This window comes from Corylus avellana, chromosome ca9 (assembly GCF_901000735.1).
Source record: "Corylus avellana chromosome ca9, CavTom2PMs-1.0".
NCBI classification, from domain to species: domain Eukaryota; kingdom Viridiplantae; phylum Streptophyta; class Magnoliopsida; order Fagales; family Betulaceae; genus Corylus; species Corylus avellana.
In genome coordinates, this window is record NC_081549.1 from 13,245,109 (window position 1) to 13,263,449 (window position 18,341).

General features: G+C 32.0%; 2 protein-coding genes across 3 annotated transcripts in view; both read left to right on the forward strand.

The window, feature by feature from the left end:
• Positions 1-1,873, forward strand: part of LOC132162325 (replication factor C subunit 3-like) — a 3,596-nt gene extending 1,723 nt beyond the window's left edge. The window contains exon 6 of the mRNA XM_059572572.1: positions 1,718-1,873. Within this exon, the coding sequence (XP_059428555.1) occupies positions 1,718-1,873 (156 nt within the window). The remainder of the gene's footprint in view (positions 1-1,717) is intronic.
• Positions 1,874-9,539: 7,666 nt separating this feature from the next.
• Positions 9,540-18,101, forward strand: LOC132161854 (replication factor C subunit 3). 2 transcript variants are annotated; one of them, XM_059572057.1, is made up of 11 exons: positions 9,540-9,728; positions 9,835-9,945; positions 10,356-10,388; positions 10,609-10,777; positions 11,048-11,229; positions 12,574-12,710; positions 12,856-12,954; positions 14,507-14,576; positions 14,676-14,750; positions 14,958-15,003; positions 17,606-18,101. In XM_059572057.1, the coding sequence occupies exons 1-11, from the start codon at positions 9,645-9,647 to the stop codon at positions 17,662-17,664; spliced, it is 1,065 nt and encodes a 354-aa protein (XP_059428040.1). In that variant the 5' UTR covers positions 9,540-9,644; the 3' UTR covers positions 17,665-18,101. The 2 variants fall into 2 exon arrangements, with proteins under 2 accessions (XP_059428040.1, XP_059428041.1); XM_059572058.1 differs by lacking the exons at positions 14,676-14,750; positions 17,606-18,101 and adding an exon at positions 14,778-14,855.
• The last annotated feature ends 240 nt before the right edge of the window (positions 18,102-18,341 follow it).

Below are 18,341 nucleotides of genomic sequence, written 5' to 3' on the forward strand. Positions count from 1 at the left end.
CCGAGTATCGGTACCGAACTCCTCTCATCCTTACTTATCTTGGGGCCAAAAATACTCTCCTCCATACATGTGCCCTCATTTCATAAACATTTACTCATTTCTTGTACTTCTCTTTGTACTTCTTTTGATGCATCTTAGGGCAACATGTAGGAGGGTTTATCATCATTCTTCTTTCTTATAATCATCATTATTTCTCAACTTTCTTTTCTCAAAATGGAATCATTTTCAAATATAAACTTGTTGTACTTAGAAAGCGTTTAAAGAAATAGAAACTTTCTAGATAATTCTTTTAGAAATGCTTCATGTATGCAACATATATCCATGACAGGTAAATAAAATAATCATTTACAGTTTGATACAAGAATAAATAAATAGCATGACATGAAGTAATTTTAGAAGGGTTAGTGAATTTACTTACTTCTAGACTGAAGCTAAAAGTGGTCAAATGATCTAGTTGCTCAAATCTGACTAACACTACTAGTATATCTTTCAAACTAATTACTCAAGTCCGTTCTCTCTCGTGTTCTTTCTTTCTTGCAACGCTTTGTCTCGCCCTTTCTCTCTCTGTTTCGTGTAAACACTTTCAGAAAGAAGAAAGACCGAGTAGAAAACGGAAGAATGAAGAATATGTGGAAGAGAAGGGAGTGGAGTGGTGAAATTTGTGAAGGGTGAGGACTCTATTTATAGGAAACCATCTCCATCTACCAATCTTCATCTATAAACCTTCATCCACTAATCTCCATCTATAATTCTCCATCTACTAGTACTTATCTATAAATCTTCACCTACTAGTATCCATCCATAAATCTCCATCTACTAGTATCCATCTATAAATCTCCATCTACTAGTATTCATCTATAAATCTTCACCTACTAGTATCCATCTATAAATCTCCATCTACTAGTATCCATCTATAAATCTCCATCTACTAGTATCCATCTATAAATCTCCATCTACTAGTATTCATCTATAAATCTTCACCTACTAGTATCCATCTATAAATCTCCATCTACTAGTATCCATCTATAAATCTCCATCTACTAGTATCCATCTATAAATCTCCATCTACTAGTATTCATCTATAAATCTTCACCTACTAGTATCCATCTATAAATCTCCATCTACTAGTATCCATCTATAAATCTCCATCTACTAGTATCCATCTATAAATCTCCATCTACTATTTTTCTTACCATTTACTATCCTATTATTTCACCAATAACTATTATCTAATTACCACTCTCTGTAATATCATAAATTTCCCCAGAATTAAAATCATAGGCTAAAATGGATATCAAAATAATCTGTTTAAATAACTTTGAAAATTTCGGGGCGCTACACAACAAATCTATAGTTTATTTGATCAATATTCCAGACTTCTCAACATCATCTGCAACAGCTTTTTGAGCAAATGCAATTTGTCTTGTTGATCTTAACATATGTTTCGTTGGAGAAGATGCAAATTTATAATTATGTTGCTCATGAAAGGAAACAACTTCTAGCATATTATCATTTTGAAGTTGATAAGTCATTTCTAGCTTATCGTTTCGCCCACACGTGAAAACTGCATGACAAAAATATATTTGTTTTTATTGTTTGTTAACAACTCGTTTACTCTCTTTCGAGCTGGAAAATGTCCTTTGAACAAGTATTGACTTTGTTCGCTTCACAAATTATTTTCTTACACTAAGAGCATGTTTTGGGTCTGCGGTTGCAGACCCAAAACGCACGTTTGGAGCATCAAAAGCTCGTTTCAGCCAAAATACAGTTGTTTGGTAAAATGGTTGTGAAAGTGCTTTTGAAGTTTCAAACGTTGAAACTCACGTTTGAGCATAAGCTGAATAATGAAGCTTCTGCTCAAATGGACGATTAGAAGAAAGGCGCGCCGCAATTTTGTGATTAATGAAATATATGCACAAACAAATATACCTTTACAAATTTCACAAAATAACAACAAAATCCATAGATAAGCTTCTCTTCCCACCTTCAATAAATCCTTCTCTTTGCCTCTAGCTGCTCTAGAGAGAGAGAGATCCAGGCAGGTGAGCTATAGCTCCGTTTAATTTTGATTTTGCTCATCTATCTTTTTTTTTTCCAATAAAACACATATTTTGACATTTATTACACAATACATATAGGAAAAATATAGATTAACATCGAATAGTATATAGAATAAATCGAAGGGAAGAAGATAAAGGAGAGATAACTCACCTGCCTGGATCACTGCAGTGGCAGATCCACGATGGTCTTTGGGGGTGCCGTGATTTTAAAAAAAAAAAAAAACAAAAAAAAAAAATTTCTTTTTTCCTACCACGGCACCCCATCTTCTCCTCACCTTCTCATCTTTTCTACAAGTAGTAGTCCTAGTGGGTGTTTGGTTGTTCATTTGTTTGAAGGCTTGAGTTTGAGATGGGAAGAGAAGAGGTGAGAGCACTGAGAGGAGATGAGAAGGTAAGAGATTGAAGATGAGAAGGTCAGGGGTGACGAGTGAGGGTCTCGTGGAAATCTTCTAGAAATGAGTGGTTAAAACTTAAAAGATAATAATGAAATTTTTTAAGGAAAAAAAATGCCTGCAAGGAGTAGGCTTGTGCAGTTGTGCGTGAGTTGAAGACTGAAATAGCTGTAAACAGTAGAAGGCGTGAATTTCGATGTATAGCATGCTATATATATGTATAAAGCTTATGATGGGATAACAACTCGTTCATTTTCTTGGAAACCAAAAGAACATGTAAAGAAACCAACAAATTCAAAGTTTCAGTTACTTTTATATATATATATATATATATATATATATATATTAGTGTATGTGAACTGTTTAATGTTATTCTTGTTGCAGAAACTTGATTCCATTTTTTTTTTTTTTTTATGTTGCCCTTTTATTTGATAGACATGCATATTATTCATGTAAATATAAATTTTAGCATTTTATCCATTGATCACTTGAAACAAATTTTTAATTATTAATAGTGCTTAACATACTTTTTTTATTTATAATTTTATCAACTTATTTATTGTGTGACAAACATGAGTAGAAAAGGTCAAAGCAACATTGCTACTACTACAAATAATCAAATAAAGAAAGTAGTTTGGACTGAAAAAATGCTAGAAGATTATCTTGACATATGTATTATTGAGATTCATGCTGGTAACCGCCCAGGAACACATTTTAATAAGACAAGATGGAAAAATGTGATAAATAAATTTAATGAAAAAATTGGAAAACAATATTGCTATAAACAATTAAAGAACAAGTGTGATAGTTTGAAAAAGAGTGGAACATTTGAAAGAGATTGATAGGCAAGAAAACTGGCCTTGGATGGGATCCGGTGAAAAAGACAATTGATGCGCCCGATGAATGGTGAAAAAAAAATTGCAGGTACAATATTTGTACTTATTTGTTTTTGTTTAAATGATTTAAAAAATTGTTTATTATTGATTTTTACAAATACCTAAATACAAGAAGTTCTAGAAGCAACTAAGTTTCGCACGACAGATTTGGTTTATGCTATGACGCTGGAAATATTGCTTAGAAATATAACTGCTACCGGTGAGGGATCTTGGGCACCATCCATAGGGTTGGTTCCTAATGATATTGGTGGCATAGATGCTGCAACTGTAATGCTTGATGAAGATGACAATGTTGTAGAAGGTTTAGATATTTTGGATGTGAACCAAATCTCAATACACATGGCATTGATGATATTTCTGCTGATTTAGATACGCGGGATAAAAGAAATAAGAAGCTTGGTCTTGCAATTCAATGTAAGAAAAGAAAGAAAGGAGTTCAAATCGTTAGTCAACATTTGAGTCGTATTTGTGATGTAATAGAAAGTAAGAATATAGTGACATCTAAGAGCTACGATAAGTCTGGATGTAATATTGAAGTGGTTATGGATGTTGTTCAGGGGATTGCTAAAAGAGAAAATGACATTGACATCCTTAAGTTTGCAACAGAGGTATTTCTTAAGAGGCCATATAGAGAGATGTTTGTGATTATTAAAGAGCCATGGTTGCAGATTGACTTTATCAAGCAAATGGGAATAGAGAAATTAATCGTCGTAGCATGGAATAATCTTGTTATTTTTTAATGTTGTTTTGTTATGAACTATTTGAAAAGTTATAAGGATTTATTTGAATGTTATTTATTTATTTTTTATCTCTTTTTCTTATTTTTATGGGTGCTTATATATTTATTTTGTGTTTATTTCTTTATTTTTTTTTTCCTTACAAACATGGACAATAATGATTATAGCACTCAAGATGACACAAGTGATCATGATTACGGTGAGGAAGAAATGAAAATGAAAATGATGTTTTTATTCTAGCAGCTACATCAGTAGAATTTGTTGAGAACTATTATATGCCATATATTGCAAAGGAACCTTGTAGGACCTCTTATCAAACAGGTTATAAGTGGGTTATGGAGATTTTACAAGGTAATCCTGATAGATGCAAACAAAATTTCAGAATGGAAATACATGGATTCATTTATTTGTGTGAAGAGTTGAAGGAAAGATATCATTTAAGAGGTACTAGGAAATTAACTGTTAAAGAGTTGGTGGCTATGCTTTTGAATACTTTAGGCCATGGGTTTGGGAATAGAATATTGCAAGAAAGGTTTCAACATTCAAAAGAAACAATTAGTAGACATTTTACTAGTGTTTTAATGGCCGTTTCAAAAATGGCAATTGGCATTATTAATCCTATTGATAGGAAGTTTAGGAATGTTCCAGGCAAAATTCGTGATGATGAGCGGTATTGGCCATACTTCAAAGATTGTATTGGAGCCATTGATAAAATCTATGTGCTAGTTAAAATTTCTCCATCAAAACAAATACTATATATTGGTCGAAAATGGATTCTTACTCAGAATGTTATGGCTGTTTGGAATTTTCGTATGTATTTCACCTTTGTTTGGGTTGGATGGGAAGGTACTGCACATGATACACGTATTTTTTTGGAAGTTATTCGAAAGGAAGAATTATGATTTCCACACCCACCTAGAGGTTTGTATTTAATAAAAATAACAATTATGAATTATACATGAAAAAAAAAAAATTTCAAAAGCTTTTTATAACCGTTATTCGTATTTTTTTTGCAGGAAAATATTACTTGGTAGACGCAAGATATCCTCACATGAAGGGATATATGGGGCCATACAAAGGGGAGCGCTATCATCTACCAGACTTTTGTTGCGGAAGCCAACCAATGGGTATGTATGAAATTTTTAATCATGCACATTCATCACTTAGATGCACTATTGAAAAAACATTTGGAGTTTGAAAAAATAAGTGGAAGTTATTACATTGCATGTCGAATTTTCTTTATGATAAACAAGTGAAAATCGTGGTGGCATCTATGGCTCTTCATAACTTTATTAGAAACATGCAATAAAGGATGCTGAGTTCCAACCATATGATGATGATGATGATAATTTACTTCCTACTGACAGTATAGGCGATCACGAAGCACAAGATGAGTCAAGCATACAACAACCAGAGACGTCCAATAAAAATTCTGTGAACATTGAGTGTGATCATATTGCTAATCTACTTATGACCCACTGACGTTTTTATTTATTTTTATTTTTTAATGTTGTTTTGTTATAAACTATTTAAAATGTTGTAAGGATCTCCTTGAATGTTGTTCTTTTTTATGTGTTAAATAATTTGAAGTGTTGTGGTGTTAAAAAGTGTGTTAAATACTTTGAAATGTTAAATACTTTTAAATAATTTTAAAAAAGAAATAAAGAAAATAATTGACATTACTTTTATTGCATATAAGTATAAAAGCAAGAAAATGTTGACGTTTAATTTTTACTTGTGAAAGCTAACATTAAACATTTTTATATAAAAATGTTGGTATAAAATGTAAAAAAAAAAAAAAAAAAAATCATTGCCAACCTTAGGCCTTGATTGAAAAACATATAATGATTTCACGTAGAAGGATATATATTTGGTGGAACATGTAATGATTTTTTTTGAGCCTATACTAAAAAAAAAAAAAAAAAAATTATTACATGCCCTTTATTGTCATTTTTGCAACTAAAAACACTTTTTTTAATTTTGTTACTAAACATCAGTAACATAAAAAAAACACTTAAGACATGCAGTTACCAAACATGTAAACAGCTTTTCAGTAATAACACTTTTGCCAAAAGCTCAGGAGCAAAAGCTCTATATCCTAAAGCTCTTTACCACTGCAATCCCAATTTGGGGTGCAAAGGCGGGCGGTTTTTAACCGCCCGCTAACCGCTATAACCGCCAACCGCCTAACCGCCTAACCGTCTAACCGCATTAACCGCTAACCGCCTAACCGCCATAACCGCCTAGCGGTTAGCGGTTAGCGGTTATTGGGTCTACTAACCGTAACCGCTAACCGCCTTTTTATATAATATATTTTTATAATTATAATTATAAAAATATTTATACATATAACATAATCACTTGATCATTAAATCACAATTTTTTTAAAAAAATAATTAAATCACAATTTGAGTATTAATATATTATCACTATAATTTATATGATTATATCATATAATCACTTGATCATTAAATCACAATTTTTTTTTAAAAATAATTAAATCACAATTTGAGTATTAATATATTATCACTATAATTTATATGATTATATCACATGAGATTGATTATTAAATCATTTGATTATATAATAACAAATTATACATATATAATATGACATAACTCATAAGTATACCAATTCATACTAATACAACAATTAAATATCTAGAGACTTATTTCCAATGTATATTATAAACCTATAAGTCTATATAAGTCTACATATGTATATAAATAATATAAATGTATAATATCAATAGTTAATCATATGATTCAATGACAATTCAAATACTTTATTCAAGACTTCAAGTGAATCATATTATTAATGTACAATGATGATATGATTCGTATAATATCAAATTAAGTAATTGACATTGGATTAAACAATGACCAATGTGTTACTTATAAACATAATTTAAGTATTAATGTATTATCATTATAATTTTAGTAATTTATATATTATCACTATAATTGATATGATTATATCACATGATGGCTTGATCATTAAATCATATGATTATATAATAATAAATAATACATATATAATATGACATAACTCATAAGTCATAAGTCTACAAGTTAATCATATGATTCATGTACAATGATAATCACAATTGATTCAATTGAATTAAACAATATGTTACTTATAACTACAAGTCTACAATTTAATTAAAGCATTATTAGATACTTTAGGAATTTAGGATTTAGGAGTTTGAACATTACCATTTACCATTAGATATTAAGTTCAATTCAAAGAAAAAAGATTATAAGTAAATATGATAAGAATTTAAATAATTAATCATATGAATCATATGATATAATTTAATGAGACTATATGATTATATAATATCAAATTAAGTAATTGACATTAGATTCAACAATGTGTTACTTATAATCACAATTGAAGTATTAATGTTTTTTTTTGAACATTTTTTAGAAAAAGAAATTTAACCATTTTTTGAAAGAAAAAAAAAAAGAAAATTAACAATTTTGAACAATTTTGAATTATATATATATATATATATATAATTGCTTATAGTTATATTATATGCATATTGAATAATATAAATGTATAAGATAAATATTTAACTATATGATCCAATTACAATTCCAATACTTAATCAATTATTCATGTACAATGACAATGACAATGTGATTCATATAATATCAAATTAAGTAATTGACATTGGATTAAACAATGTGTTACTTATAACTACAATTGAAGTATTTTTGTTTGTTTGTAAGTTTATAAGATCAACACTTAATCATATGATCCAATGACAATTCAAATATTTAATCATAATATTTATATACAATGACAATGTGATTCATAAAATGTCAAATTAAGCAATTAGCATTAGATTCAACAATTACTTATAACAACAATTTAAGTATTACTATATTTTTCATTTTTTTGAACACTATTTTGACAATTTTTAAACCATTTTATGAAAAAAGAAATTGAACCATTTTTTGAACTAATTTTTTAAACAATTTTTTGACCAATTTTTTGAACCATTTGTTGAACAATTTTTTAAAATTGAACAAGCCAAAACTACGTCGTTTTAATACCCATATATATTCATCTCTTCCTAACCTTAAACTAAACCTAATCAATCTCATTCCTAGAGGTTTGTTAGTAACGAAGATTATTATTTTTTGAATTGTCATAGTATTTTAATTACAATACAATTATATTAAGCACTTTTTGATATGTGTACATGCTTGTGCCTTAATATTATTATGTTTAATATTATAACTTTTCTTCTTTTGATGTCCACAGGATTTGCTAGAGGACAAATGAGAAGATTGATGAAGTTTTAATGTTTTATTTGACTATTTGTATCATTTAATGTTTTATTTGAACTTATTTTATATGCTTTGTGTTGAACTTTTTTTATATTTTTTTTTTATATGTTGTGATAGTTATCTGAATTCTGAACTTTTTTTTGTATGTTGTGTTGAATTTTTTTTTTCCCTAAAAAAAAAAAGTTAACGAGTTATGATTTAATATTTAAGGAAATTTTTTTTTAAGTACAAGTAAATGTAAATTTTGGGTCAAATATTTTTGATTTTTCAATGTGGGCTCTTTTTATAGCAATTGGGCCCAAGAAGATATTAAAAATACAAGAAAAAAAAATGAGGGTAAAAAAAAGCCCAAAAAGCCCAATTTTAAAAAAGCGGTTAGCGGGCGGTTATCTATTTCACTAACCGCTAACCGGCCACTAACCGCTAACCGCTAACCGCTAGGCGGTTAGCGGTTGCGGTTAGTGAAATTTACTAACCGCTAGGGCGGTTACGGTTAGCGGTTATTGCCACTAACCGCTAACCGTAACCGTCTTTGCACCCCTAATCCCAAACAAGCTCTAAAGCCTATTTGATGAGCATATTCTTTATAAAACTCAAATGCACTATCATCACAATCAAATTTCATACAAATTTTTAGTACTTCAGTAAATGCCCTTTATTTATATCTGTTAGAAAATATATGTGCATCTCATATGTTATAAAACATTTGACATTATTTTGAATGTGTTAGAGGAAATTTCCTTTAACCTAGTTCAGATTAGGAGTGTACAAGCGGAAGCGGCTATTAGCTAGTGGTTATTGGTTAAAACCACTAACCACAATCGTCTAAGACGGTAATTGGATTTTAATTACCGCAACTACTTCGCTTAAGTGGTTAGTGGTTACCGTTATTAAAACCGATAACCGCTTTTTATATAAGGACTTTTGATAGTGTTTTGGGCTTTCTTTTTGCCTATTTTTTAAGCTTATTGTTAATAATTTTGGAATTTTATTTTAAATAATAAGATTGTGTATATATATAACATTTGACATTATTGAAAAGCATGGCCTTAAACAAAAAATAAGAAATAAAATCCACGACACTAAATGCGAGCCACGTGTGCAAAGACTGGTATCCAGGTGCGAGGTCCTCTTACCTTTCCCGCCATTTTTGCCCTCTCCAATACTGTCTCTCTCTCTTTTACACCGTCAACTGTCGCGCTCGCTCTCACTCTCACTCTCACTCTCTGTATACAGCGTTGAAGGTTTGAATGCAAAGATGCTATGGGTGGACAAGTACCGACCCAAAACCTTAGACCATGTCATGGTCCACCAAGACATCGCCCAAAACCTTAAGAAACTGGTACCCTAATCGATTTCTCTTTTCTTTCTAATTTTTTCTAGGGTTTTTTTTTTTTTTTTTGGGTGTCTTATATCTGTTTTTCCCAATCGCTTTTCCTCACACGCAGGTCACGGAGCAGGATTGCCCGCATCTGCTCTTCTATGGTCCTCCGGGCTCCGGCAAGAAAACCCTAATCATGGCCCTCATTCGTCAGATGTTCGGCCCTAGCGCTGAGAAGGTCCTTTATTTATTTTTAATTTTTAATTTTCTTCATCTTTTTGGTGTTACTGGATTCATAAAGAAGAGAGAAAAAGATTGGCCCTAGCATTTTTTATTTTTTATTTTTTATTTTTTTTCTTGAATGTCAACCAAATGGGGTGTCTTGGGTATTTTTGGTTGCGGAGAAAATTTGGGGAAAAAGTAATAATACATAATTTCTCACCTAATTGAGCCTATTATTGTAACATAAATATAATAATGCTTTCTCCAGATTCTTTTCCCCTGGTAATTAAAACAGCGTTAAACGAAAGGTTCATGAATTTATTCGTTCTTTAATCTTTCTTGGTTTTCTCAGTTATCTGAGCTGAGGGCTATTGTTTGGTAACATCTTATGGTGGATTATGAAAAATTGTCTTTGTTTGTTTGCAGGTGAAGGTGGAGAATAAGACATGGAAAGTCGATGTAAGCTTTTCCTTTTGCTAGTTAATTGTGAATTTATATATAATTTCCTATTGAACATGGTTTCTATGTGAGATTATCTCTCTCTCTCTCTCTCTCTCTCTCTCTCTCCTTTTTTTCTCTTTACTTTTTTTTGTTATTAATCCTAGTAAAGCGATAGTACACGGTGAAACATGAAATTGATCATTTAGCTTTGAATGATGTTTCGATGATTTTGTTTCAGGCTGGAAGTAGAACTCTTGATATAGAGCTTACCACATTGTCAAGCACCAACCATGTGGAACTGAGTCCCAGTGATGCAGGGTTTCAGGACAGATATGTTGTTCAAGAAATAATTAAAGAAATAGCTAAAAATAGACCTATTGACACAAAAGGAAAAAGAGGATTTAAAGGTACTGCTGAACGATTCTTTCTTTTTTCTCCCTTTCATTCTCTGATTTATGCCTATTGATACTCAAAGGTAATTTTTCAAGGATTTTGCCCACCAGCCAAGCTTTTCTCTTATTTACCTTTTAAGTTTTGTTGAATGGGCCTGCTAATATCCAGGTTGATTAGCTTAACAGAGGAATTGAGATAGTAGTGATGAGATGCTGGGATTCTAGTCTCATAACACTGTCTGTAATTTTCATTTACTGATGATTTCTCTAATTGTGCATGGCCAGTATTAGTGCTCAATGAGGTAGACAAACTTTCGAGAGAAGCCCAACATTCTCTCCGAAGAACTATGGAGAAATATAGTGCTTATTGTAGACTTATACTATGCTGCAACAGTTCTTCAAAGGTTACTGAAGCAATCCGGTCCCGCTGCTTGAATGTGCGGATAAATGCACCAACAGACGAAGAGGTTGGAGAAGATTTTTATTTGCCTTAATATTTCTTAAAGCAGTAATTATTCTGGATCTGTCTTATGCATTTGAAATGACTGTATGCTGCAATAGCAATAAAATTGTACAACATTTTACATTCCTAACACATGCAAACTAACACATTCCTCTTCCGATAGAATGGAATTGGGTTGACGAGATTTTTTCATGATTTTTGTTTTGCCTGGCGGTATGACAAATGATTCTTCTTACAATAATAGCCCTTGAAGAATGTTTAACTACTCTTCTTTACATGGTTAATCATGTTCAAATTGCGAAGATCTATACTCGCATTTGTTTTTGTTTAACAAAGTTATTATATTTCAAGAATACCTATGTCGTAGGGGAATTTTATGCAAGTTGCATCTAGTTTTTGATTCACACCATTTACCCCAAAAAAAGTTCTTATCTTATGTTATTTATGATTAAATCATATTATATTATATTATATTATATTATATTATATTTTTTTTGATAAGTTATTATATTATATTATATTATATTATAGGTTTGTTATTATAATCGTCAATATTATTATTGTTTAAATCCCTTACTTTTCTGTTCATTATCTTTTTCTTTGCAACTTAAGAGCTTGTTACTGATTGCTTTTTTATTCTTCATTCTCACTTATTGGGTCATATTCTCTTGACATGCTTTTCTCTTTCTATCTTATAATGATGTTGCCTTCTTCAAGTTCATTCCTATCTATTGCAAATAATCTCTTTACGCTTTTTTGTTATACACAACATTACTTATCAAAAAAAAAAAAAAAAATCTTTCAGTAACATGTCCTTCAATTAACATCTATACAAGTCGGAGGGAAAATAGTGAAGGGAAATGGTTGGTGGGTGCATACTTCCTGGTGTTTAATTTTAACTCAAATAACTGTCTTCAGTTTCTATAGACTGAAAAAAAGAAGCAAAGATCGTCCCTTAGTGAGTCTGATATATCTCTGATGATTGAGTGTTTTTCTGGTAGAATTGACAAAACCTGGACATTCTAGGATTAAAAGGTCTTGAAACTTATTTACTAAAATAGTAAGTGATAGCAAAACACATGGTAAGATATGTTTCCATTTTCTTTGACTTTCAAGTTTTGTACTTCCCATGTATGTGGGTTGCGCTCCTCTGCGCTTTTTATATCATTATTACTTATCAAAAAAAAAAAGTTTTGTATTTGATTGTATGAAATATTAGATCAGTGCTTTTTTCCTTTTTCTCCCAAAGGGCCCGGGGTTTTAAAATTAGATCAGGACTGTTAACAAGAATATTAGTGGTTTTATTATGTCTCATGTAATGATTTTACTCGACCTTTATTTTTGCCAGATTGTTAAGGTATTGGAATTCATTGGAAACAAAGAAGGACTGCAACTTCCATCTGGATTTGCTGCTCGTATAGCAGATAAGTCAAATCGGAGTTTAAGGAGAGCCATACTGTCATTTGAGACTTGCCGTGTCCAACAGTTAAGCTCCTTTATGCCACTCATTGATCAGTTGTGCTGTAATGCTGTTCTGCATCACCTTTTTCTCAAATGCACAGCTTAGAAATATGGCACCACACAGTTCCTGATGGCTATGTTCTTTCTGTGTAATATAATTTGGATATAGGTATCCTCTTACAAGCAAACAAGTAATACCCCCGATGGATTGGGAGGAGTATATTGCTGAAATAGCATCTGACGTAATGAAGGAGCAGAGTCCTAAAAGGTTTGACTTTTATCCATCTTATTGTAATGTTATAAAAGTATAGTGAACATTTAGATGTTATTCCTATCAATGTCCTTGTCAGTATCGTCATCATTGTAATTATCATATTATGTTCCTTCAAAATTATCCTAAATAATGGTCCATAATTTTGTTTTAATGTTCACACTGAGTTTCGTCTGGTGCTGATTGTGTAGTATGATTTATTTTGCTAATTATTGAGAAAATTGCATTTTATCATTCCATTTTATTGTTCACATGGTGATGGAATTGTTCTTTATTGTTCACACGGTCAGTTGTGTCTAGATGTCATGTGTAACCACCGAATTGCATCAGATTCAGTCTCATTGTTGTGTAAGTTACTGCTCATCGCATTTTGCATCCATCATTATCATTGTAATTCTTTGATGCATGCTTTTGCCCAATCCCTCCTATTCTCTCTTTATTAGCTAGTATTTCTAAACAATCATCATCAAAGGCTAAATTTGTGGATCTGATATTAGGTTTTTTTAGCCTCATCGCTGGCCTTGCAGCCTAATTCACCTCATGATGCCAATGGCTTGTGGTGAGGTGATACTTCTCATTCTTTCATAGTTGGAGGTTTTGGAGTCCAACCCCTCATGATTGTAGTAGTTCATTGCATTGTTGGGTGTGCCACCTGAAATTGTGTTTGGTTCATTGTATTTGGTGGGACTAGGACCATCCTATTCTTATCTTTCTTTCTGATATGCTCTCTGCTCCAAACTAACATATTAGTAAATCTTGAAAGTTGAAACTGTCCAGATCAAATCCGGAAACCTAAAATGAAGGGGCTTGTTCCTCTATTGCCACCTGCATAGGGTGAAATACTCCCACATTTGGTCAGTCTCATAAGTGAAATACCTATCTAAAAGGATAAGTTTTATAGAAAAGTAGGGAAATTTGAGAAAGTTTACAGTAGTCATCCTTGAAGTGACCATTTATGATCAAGATGTCATATTTTTTTTTAAAAAAGGAAAGTAACTTAACCTAATTTATCAAGTCAAGATTTTACGTACATTTGAGTAAAAAGTACATGGGTAAAGATCTTTTGAAAGCAAAAAGATGACCCAGCCCTACATTTCTACACACGCACACTCTGCACACACATACACAAAACAGAAATGTGTTGTTACTTGTTGCCATTGCTTGTAACCTAAGATTTGCATACACGATAAAACAGTTTTTTTTTTTTGTAATTTTTACTTTTAAAAAAAAATTCTCATTTCTTTACTACTAAATTAGAGCTAATATGACTTGAAATGTGGTTTATCATAGTTTTCTTCTATGATACCCATATTCCCTAGGAGGGAGATAAGTAATTGCATGAAGAGGATAGGACCAGTTGTGTTTGTTGTGTAGTTCATGGAAGCATTTGACACGTTCCATGTGGTTGTTATTTTTGGAAAATTTCTTATTTAATTTAGACGCTGTTATGATGCTGATTAATAGCTTTTGACCATTTGGAATATAACAATTGATCTAATAATACTTATGCAAGTGGCCTGCATTTCCTTTGCTTTTCCATATTCTTCAGGCTGTTTCAGGTTCGAGGGAAGTTGTATGAGCTACTTATTAATTGTATTCCACCGGAGATTATCTTGAAGGTAAAGACTGCCTCCTTTTATATTGATATTGAGATTTTTTCTTTTCCACTTTGAATGTAATTATTAGTTTTTTTAATGTTTTTTCCTGGGTTGGCTCAGAGACTGCTTTATGAATTATTAAAGAAGTTGGATGCAGAACTAAAACATGAGGTTTGCCATTGGGCTGCATATTATGTAAGTTAATATCTTTTCCATTTTCAGGTTGTATTGTTCCATGCACTTAGTTACGTTTGCATAAAGTAGTTGAAAAAGGCTCCGTATTTGCCTCTCCAGTTTGTGGCAAGTTGCAACATTATTATATAGAACTACAATCACTCTGATCTCATCTAGATACTTGGTGAAAACGGATATTTTTTAATCTATCTTTTTATTTATCTACAGGAGCATAGGATGTGTCTTGGACAGAAAGCCATATTTCACATTGAAGGTACTTCACCATTCTTGTAACTGTTTGACATAATGAGCCACACAAGCATAGACAATGTTTTGTTGCTTGACCCTAGATTATGATGTGTGTCTGTCAAAAAAAAAAAAAAGATTATGATGTGTGATATGACAACAAAGGTGACCTTATTTCCACACCATGGATCTTTTCTTTAACACCAGCCTCTCTCACAGGGTGGGATCCCTGTTAACTTCTTTATTGAATACTAAGCATTTCGAGGATGCTCAACCTCCACAGTTCACAATGAACAATCTATTACAAAGCCTACGGCTCCCATCTTCATGCAGCCTATTTATACTTCTCTTTATGCTAACTTCTACAACTAACAACTTCTAACTACCTTCAACCAACTAGCTTAACTGAATGAAGGTTTAACAGAAATGATCCTAACAGAATAGCTAACCACATGCAGTTGCCTTCTTTATTACAAAACATCAACTAAGTAAGATATAACTCCAGCTGTCCTTCATAGCAACTTCAATCCTTGCAACTGCCACGTGAACTATCATGCAGCTGCCACCTCATTCCATTGTTTAGCATGCAGCTGCCACCTCATTCTTTATTGCATGGCTTGTTACAATCCTGTGATTGTGCCAACTTGTGAGAAGGGGTGGTGTGGAAGAAACCGATCATAGTGTACAAATATCATTTATCTAAAAGCCTATGAAAGCTTAATTATACATCATAGGATATATGTGTGACATTCCAGAAATTTAGTCTCACATTTGGGAGATGAATTGCCTACATTGAGTAGGTTGATTATAAAAGTGCTCGTGGATGTTAAGTCCTACATTAATTCCTTAGTAGGTGAGATTGGACCTTATAAGTGATTTTATGGAGCTCTAATTGCAACTTCTCTATTCCATTTGGAGTGATGGTGGATATGTGGTAAGCGCTTTCGCTGTGTCATTACAAATGGGTATCAGAGTAACCTAGCAACACCATGTGGCGCTGAAACACTGCATGAACCCTTACGAAGATGTCAGGGATTTGAGTGAGGGAGATTCTAACACCCCAGAATGTTTGTCCCACATTGGAAAGATGGATAGCCCACATTGAGTGTGTGGATTATAAAGGTGCTCATGGGTGCTAAGTCTTACATTAATTCCTTACTAAGTAAGGTTGAGCCTTACAAGTGATTTTAGGAAACTCGAATAGCAACTTCAACTAAACCATTTGAAGGGATATCGTTTTTCTTGGGTCATTACAATATGTTGTACACTAATTGTGGATCTCTTAATTAGTGAAAATGAACATTACGTTTTAAGGTTTAGGCAGAGTTGTTCTATCATGTATATTTGCTTCATATATGCACTTGATGCTTTGTGCTTTTGTGTTCTCTTTTTGGAGTTCGAGGGGTTTGACTACTAGCAAATGATATAATTCCATATTGGTGGGTGAAAGTTTAGGACTAAGATATATTAGTGTTTGGAGACATGCACTTTGGGTTATTTAAGAGGAGATAAATATGATAACTGCAATATTGTTGGGCTTTTAATGTTGAAGTTCATTATCACGGGTAAACTTTACCTTCAAAAAATGGAGGTTTGAATATTGGTTTCTCCATTTGCCTTTGGTCTTTTTTTACTTCTTAGCTCCCTTTTTTTTTGTGATTGCCTTTGGGTCACATATGTGTGGGGCACTTGGCATTGTCTTTCTCGATAGATATAGTTTCTTTATGTAATGGCAGTTATATGGTATACATTTTGTCGGTCTAAAGGGAGCGCAGTTGAAATGAGAATGTAAAAATGGTTAAGTGTTAATACTTTTTTTGTTAATACGAAGAATCACAAGATGAGAAATAAATTCATTTGTTTAAAATATGGGTGGTTCGTATTGAGGAAAAATGAGAGTCATTTAAAATGGTTTAGACATGTGTAAAGTAAACTGATTAATGTGCTAATAAGATAAAGATGCCTAAAACAATATGGTAGAGATAATGAAGAAGTATATGATAAATAAGAAGATGAAAGTTACTATGTGATAGGGATGATAACGGCAGAAAATGATAGTTTTGGCTGTGATCTCAATTGTCTGGAAAAGAAACTATAAAGCCGACATGACATATAGTTGAGTTTAGTGGTACATGTTTACCTGTCATACTTGCAAAAAGGTGTTTCCAATAGGAGGAATAGATTTAATTCAACTTGTTTTGTAATGTACTTTAACATGTTTCTCTTGTGCATTGATATTTCAGAGGGAGAACTCGTGTTAGAATTGCATCACAGGGACACTTTTTTTTTTTTTGATATATTTATTTTCGTTTTCTATTAATCGTAGGATATACAAAGGAATGTTATCAAGTTTGCCAATTCTGCTGAATCCGTGTCCTAAGATTTGAAAAATAAATGAATGCAACACCTAGGAACATGCTTGTACCTTTCATTTGTATTCATGGACAAGGGTTTTAGATGAATGCTAATATTGGGATAAGTTATTGAAATGGCTTTGGACCTTATTGTTTCCCATAGTATGGATTAGCAAAAAAAAAACACTAAATTACCTGCAGTATGGGTTAGACAAACTCGGTATATATTTCCTTTTAAGCTAATTCACCGGTGTTTTGTTTTGATTGATTTTGCAGCATTTGTGGCGAAGTTCATGAGCATTTATAAGTCTTTTCTCATTGCAACGTTTGGATAAAGACTGGCATGCTAGCTTGCAATGCCAAAATAGGTTCCATCATTTAAGATGTTTTTTTCACGCCATCCTTCTGTGGTAAAGCTTTCAGTACTTCAATCCAAAGAGTGGTTCTACTGCATAAAATGTTGAGGACTTGCGGAGCTTATTCCCTTGACTATTGGTCTACAAGAGAAGTTGTTTCTTATTAGTCTCTTATTTTGATGGCAAGTAGAGTTATAATTGATAAAGTAAATTGGTCTCTCTACTCTATAAATTTACACAATTTTAATTTTGTGTAACGTATGAGGATGGTCATGTGAGAAATGGTTTTCTGGTATCTATGTACAAATTCTTTCATATTGATATTTTCAGAGGATGTCTTGTTATTGTGGATACTTGTATGTTCTTTATTTGCGTATTATTAATTTATGAAAATTATGATATTTAATATCTTGGAATTCAGTGAATTTTCTTAGAAGATCAATTTCCATGTGGTTGTCAGAGCTTGAGTAAAATTTTCATGATTTTCCATAAAAATTTATGTTATAACTTATAAGTATATTCTTACATGATTTTTTTGATTAAACCTTTCTGCTGTGGATTCTATTTGTACCCAAGGTCATTTCCGTGAGCTATTGCATGCATATATTCATAATTCTAGCAACTACGGCAGCTGAAAATGGCACAACAATCATTTG

Bases quoted from the DNA above. Each gene is read 5' to 3' on its own strand.
- LOC132161854 (XM_059572057.1), top strand. From the start codon at position 9,645: ATGCTATGGGTGGACAAGTACCGACCCAAAACCTTAGACCATGTCATG. The intron at 10,389-10,608 runs GTAAGCTTTTCC...ATTTTGTTTCAG, and splicing joins ATAAGACATGGAAAGTCGAT to GCTGGAAGTAGAACTCTTGA. The intron at 14,751-14,957 runs GTAAGTTAATAT...ATTTATCTACAG, and splicing joins GCCATTGGGCTGCATATTAT to GAGCATAGGATGTGTCTTGG.